At 31.3% G+C, this 5,004-nt stretch overlaps 1 protein-coding gene across 1 annotated transcript; it reads right to left on the bottom strand.

Moving 5' to 3' along the window:
- Positions 1-2,855: 2,855 nt before the first annotated feature.
- On the bottom strand, positions 2,856-4,714 carry LOC102583310 (chlorophyllase-2, chloroplastic-like). The gene is made up of 2 exons (XM_006350589.2): positions 4,329-4,714; positions 2,856-3,736 (listed from the first exon to the last, which is right to left on the bottom strand). Exons 1-2 carry the CDS (start codon positions 4,587-4,589, stop codon positions 3,050-3,052), a joined length of 948 nt encoding a protein of 315 aa, XP_006350651.1. The 5' UTR covers positions 4,590-4,714; the 3' UTR covers positions 2,856-3,049.
- Positions 4,715-5,004: the final 290 nt, after the last annotated feature.

The following is a 5,004-nucleotide window of genomic DNA, read 5'->3' as shown; positions in this document are numbered from 1 at the left end:
GTAAGCTCTATTATTTAAAGTGTTGCGTCGTTTATGTGGGTCTCGGTCCAAGTCAAAACCCCGACACTCCGCCCCCATATATGTTTGATTGGAACGTATTAGTTATATATGAATTAGTTATATATAAATTATATTTCGTTAAATATTTAATTTATTGTATTAAAATTGAAAATGTAAAATATTATTTAAATTTATTTTCATTTACTGTTACAAAGATTGTTTGGTACAATGTGTAACAATAATGTTGAATATGTTGATATTAGTAATGCTAGTATTAATTATATTTATATTAGTTACATCGAGATTTTTCTTCTGCAATATTTAGTTTAATGTATTAAAAAAAATATTTATTTTTAAAAATATCCTCCACAAATATGATAAAAGGTAAGTGATTTTTATTTTATTTTATAATTTTGTGTGTAATCATGCTAATACATATATCAAAACTCACTGCATTATTAATGTCATAATTTTTTATGTATTAGTTAAAAATACTTTAATACCAAATAGACTGTATTTCAAATATATCAGTAGATATACAATAGGTTTGGAAAACTATACCAAATAAAATATTAATAGTACACGAAACTAATATATGTATTATATTCTCTATGCACCCTGTCAAAAGATCATGAAGATAATTTTTTTTTTTTCTTTTTTGATAGGGACAGACCACAGACATCAATTGTAGTTATTAAAAACCCAAATTAATAAAAGGTGCAGTCACTCAGTCTGGCTATTCCAATTTCACACACAATAATTTGTATAGACTATAGTCTATAGTCTATACAAGATCATTTCTGAAATGAAGTTGAATCTTTTTAATATAAGGAATTAGTAGTAACTTTTAGAAAAGCAAAAAGAGAAAGTAAAAGAAATGACTTGAAGTGATGTTCGATTCGTTTATATCTTTATGTAGTCACGGCAGGTTACTTATATTTATTATATAATATAGGAGGGAAATAATAGTGTCATTTAAAGTTGACGGTGAATTTTGACTTCTACACTACCATTTCGAGGGGGTAAAAAAATAAAGGAAAACGGTATGAAATAGTAAATTATTAATTTAAATTAAATAATATAGTCATAGTTTTTTTATTTGTAATTCGCAGCAAATAATTCATGTTTTTTTTCATCCCATTTGAATATCGAATTATACAAATAGATCGAAATATACAAATGCAGGATACATTTGTATATCAAAATATACAAATGCAGGACCCATTTGTATACCAAAATATACAAATGCAGGACCCACTTGAATACCAAAATATACAAATAGACCGAAATATATAAATGCAGGACCCATTTTGTATACCGAAATATACAAATGCAGGATCCATTTGTATACCGAAATATACAAATAGATCCAAATACATATTTTTTATGTATATGTATACCGAAATATACATATTAATAGTCATAGCAAACATAAAGTTTGCTATGGAGCGCAATTATACAGATTATAGCTATAACATACAAATATGATTTTTATATTTGCTAAACCTAAAATTTACTCAAATAATAATACTAATAAAATATGAAGAAATTTTGTGGTTATCGTATCTAGAGGCGGAGGCGCTGAGCTATGACTTTAAATTTATAGATTTTGGATGTTATAATTAAAAAGTTATTAGGTTATTATTAAATTATTTATATGTATTAAGGGAATTTTTTTAAACACAAGTACGGTTTAAAACCAAGCTACTAAGTTATTCAAATTCTTGATTCGATAGGGTCAAACAACTTTCTTTGTCCTCATACAGTGATTTGCATCCCCATATAATGAGAAGTAGGGATGGACATAAATATCGGAAAACCAAAAAATCGAATCGAATCGAACTAATTCGGTTCTTCGATTTTTCGGTTTGATGTTGGTGTTATTTTTTTGAAAGTCCGATTCTTCGGTTCGGTGTTCGGTGTAAGGGTCTCAAAATTTCGGTGCACCGAATAACCAAACTTTTATAATAAAATAAAATAAAATATTTTATATATAGAATATATGAGTATTCTCTTAACTAAAAATTTAAAATTCAACTAACAATTAAATCATTCATGAACAAATCAATGTAACAACAAATGTACAATTCAATAGTTAACTTCAAATATTAATTTTCAAGAGAAACTCAAACATATTTCTACTAATGTACATTATGTAAAGGAACCGTTTTCGTACTTGTTTTTCTCGAGAAATAGTTGGAGGCACAATATTCTTGATAAAGACAAATATAGTCTTTTAGTTAGCACAATAAGTGTTCCATGGTGACACGCATCATTCCTTAACATAGTTAAATTTCTAAGTATCTTATACTTTATCCTTATTTTATTTTTCATTCACATCGAAAAACCGATTTAAAAACACCGAATTAAATCGAACCGAACCAAATTAGTTTGGTTTAATATACGGTGCACACTTTTCTAAAATCGAAAACCGAAGAACCGAACCAAAATTTGATAAAATCGAACCAGAGAACCAAACGCCCACCCCTAATGAGAAGACAATTCTAGAAATGAAGTCTATTGCTACGCAGACCATCAAATACGAGATCGGGCAGATTCTCAAAGATTTGATAGAATGACCTACCTAACCGTGGAAGTAAAAAATACTTACTCTGCTCCTGATTGGATAAAAAATACTTAATAGTGAAGGGCGTACTTTCCTATATGTATTTGGACCAATATACCATGTCTTACTTTGTGTGAGATTGTAATAAATAAGTGAAATCATTGGAGGGGTCTTTGCAAGTTAGCTCTGAGTTTTGCATTTTCACATAGAGCTGTAACCTATTTTCAATAGTGGCCATTATATGATTTCTTCATGTCTTTTAATTCAATTTTAGTTGTGCACAAGTAAACATTTAAATTTGTAAAAGTTGAACAAATAAACACATACACGGCTATGGGTTTGGATACATGCTACTGCTTTTAGTGAAGGATACAGTACAACGAAACATCATTGTTATCTCGAGACATTGCAAGAAGCATAAAGAAGCTAACCTAAACTTACCAATTGTAACCACAACCAAAGTTCTAAATCATATCCCATAACTTAGACAAGAAAATCAGTATCTTGGAGCTCAACAGGCAGTGTAACATGCCCATCTCTAATAGCTATCAAGTCACTCGAATTTCCTTCCAAATAAGCTTCCAAAAATGCAACCAAAACCCCTCCAACAAATCTCCTCATGGGTTCTCTAGATTTCCCTTTCTTGCACAAACAATAAGTAGCCTTGCCTCGAATCCCTTTCGTTTCATCATCTAACATATCATTATGTCCATAATCCTTTGCCACAAAGTAACAAGCTGGCTTGCAACATTCATTGTAGAAATCGCGATGATTCACCCCTTTAGGAGCACAAGCAGGGAACAGAGGATTCTTTTTAACTTCTCCCAAACCCGAGCCAATTACCATCACAGGCATATCAAGATTATTGAAGGAACGTGGAACGTAGGTGAGAACTGATGGTGGAGTTTGCTTTCCTTTGTCCATTCCATCAACAGGATCAACACCGATCAATGCTGAAAATTTCAGGTCAGTAGAAATATTAGCAAGTCTACCCAGAGCTAGCGAAAATGCAACTTTTCCTCCACGGCTGTGTCCTGCTAGTCCAAGTTTCTTCAAGTTTGGCTCAACTTCAGGTGGAAGGTAATGCTGCAATCCTTCAGCTAACCAATTTGTGATTTCAGCTGTCGATTTGATATCCTCAGTTGCATCTGCTCCTTCCACTAAATATAACTAGTACAAACCAAATGAAATGTCACACGAGAATCACAACAATATAATGATCTTTTTACACTATCATCACATGTTAGTTACCATTTTTATCAGGTTACTAATACTGATAGTAGAGATTACTGTTAATTAACTTATAACAATATTGTCTATGCTTAAAATCAATGAAAACAAATAAAATTGTTCACTAGCAAAATAGTACATAGACTAGCAGTTGTTAGAACCAACTAATTTCCCAATCCAAAAGCTGTTAATGCTAGTTATAAAAATAACATGTAAGTACTAATTAGACTCTCCTTGACAATTAGAGCTACTTATTGTTACAAGGAATAAAGCACAAGTAACTACTAGACAATGACCAAAATTTCAGAGACACACATTAGCTAAACTTAGGTCATATTACCTCAAACATCTACTTTCTTTCTTTTTTGTAATTTTGCACACTTTTTGGCTTATGTGACACACTCCTTGACTCCACATAATTGAGGCACATGAGAGATGTTTGGATGCGAAATAAGTCAAAAAGGTGTACAAAAATATCAATTTCTTGGAGCACACTTGACTAGAAAAGCGAAAATAAGAGAGAGGAAGGAACCTGAGGAGCAACAACAATGAAGCCATGAGAAGAAAGATGTTGAATAAGCTGAGAATAGAAAGAATTGTAAAGAAGATAGCCATGAAGAAATATCAATACTGGGAAGTTTCCTGCTTCTGATGGGGTCCCAATTAACAGAGCTTTTGGAGGAGAATTGTGTTTGGTACATGTCTGTGGCTCAATTTTCAACAACTTAGTCTTATAATTTCCAATATCAAAAACAGTAGAACAAGTAACAGAGGAAGTGCTAGTTATCACCATTTTTGTTTGTTCTTTTTTACTCTGTACTCTGTTGTTTTAACATATAGATTTTTTCCTACTTTTGCTTTAAGATAGAGGTCAGTTTTGTGGTCCTCATAGACCCACCTTAGTGTTTGTTTAATTTTCGTGTTTGATTGATGAGTTGAGGACTTGGGCAATGGGAAAGCAAGAAATTAACTAGAATCTGCTTAGATATTTTTGGCATTTTTTGGTGTCTAGTACCCAAATTGAATCTTGGCTAATTTGATTCGTATTGTGTAGGGCCTATTTGGAGGGAAGTGTTGAGTATTTGTTCTGAATTTCTTACCATAAATAGGTATTACTTTTCTTTTAAAAGGAAAATATAAAATCTTCATAGTTGGCTAGTTCTTTTCTTATAGGAAAAAGTTTGACTCTATAAATAAAGACTTGTTCC

Source organism: Solanum tuberosum, unplaced genomic scaffold, assembly GCF_000226075.1.
Source record: "Solanum tuberosum cultivar DM 1-3 516 R44 unplaced genomic scaffold, SolTub_3.0 scf00125, whole genome shotgun sequence".
NCBI classification, from domain to species: domain Eukaryota; kingdom Viridiplantae; phylum Streptophyta; class Magnoliopsida; order Solanales; family Solanaceae; genus Solanum; species Solanum tuberosum.
The sequence above is the reverse complement of the archived record's forward strand: the minus strand, read 5'-3'. Positions and strand labels throughout refer to the sequence as shown.

Coding starts and splice junctions, on each gene's coding strand:
- LOC102583310 (XM_006350589.2), bottom strand. CDS start 4,589: ATGGTGATAACTAGCACTTCCTCTGTTACTTGTTCTACTGTTTTTGAT. Junction 3,737..4,328: donor TCATTGTTGTTGCTCCTCAG/GTTCCTTCCTCT, acceptor GGTTTGTACTAG/TTATATTTAGTGGAAGGAGC.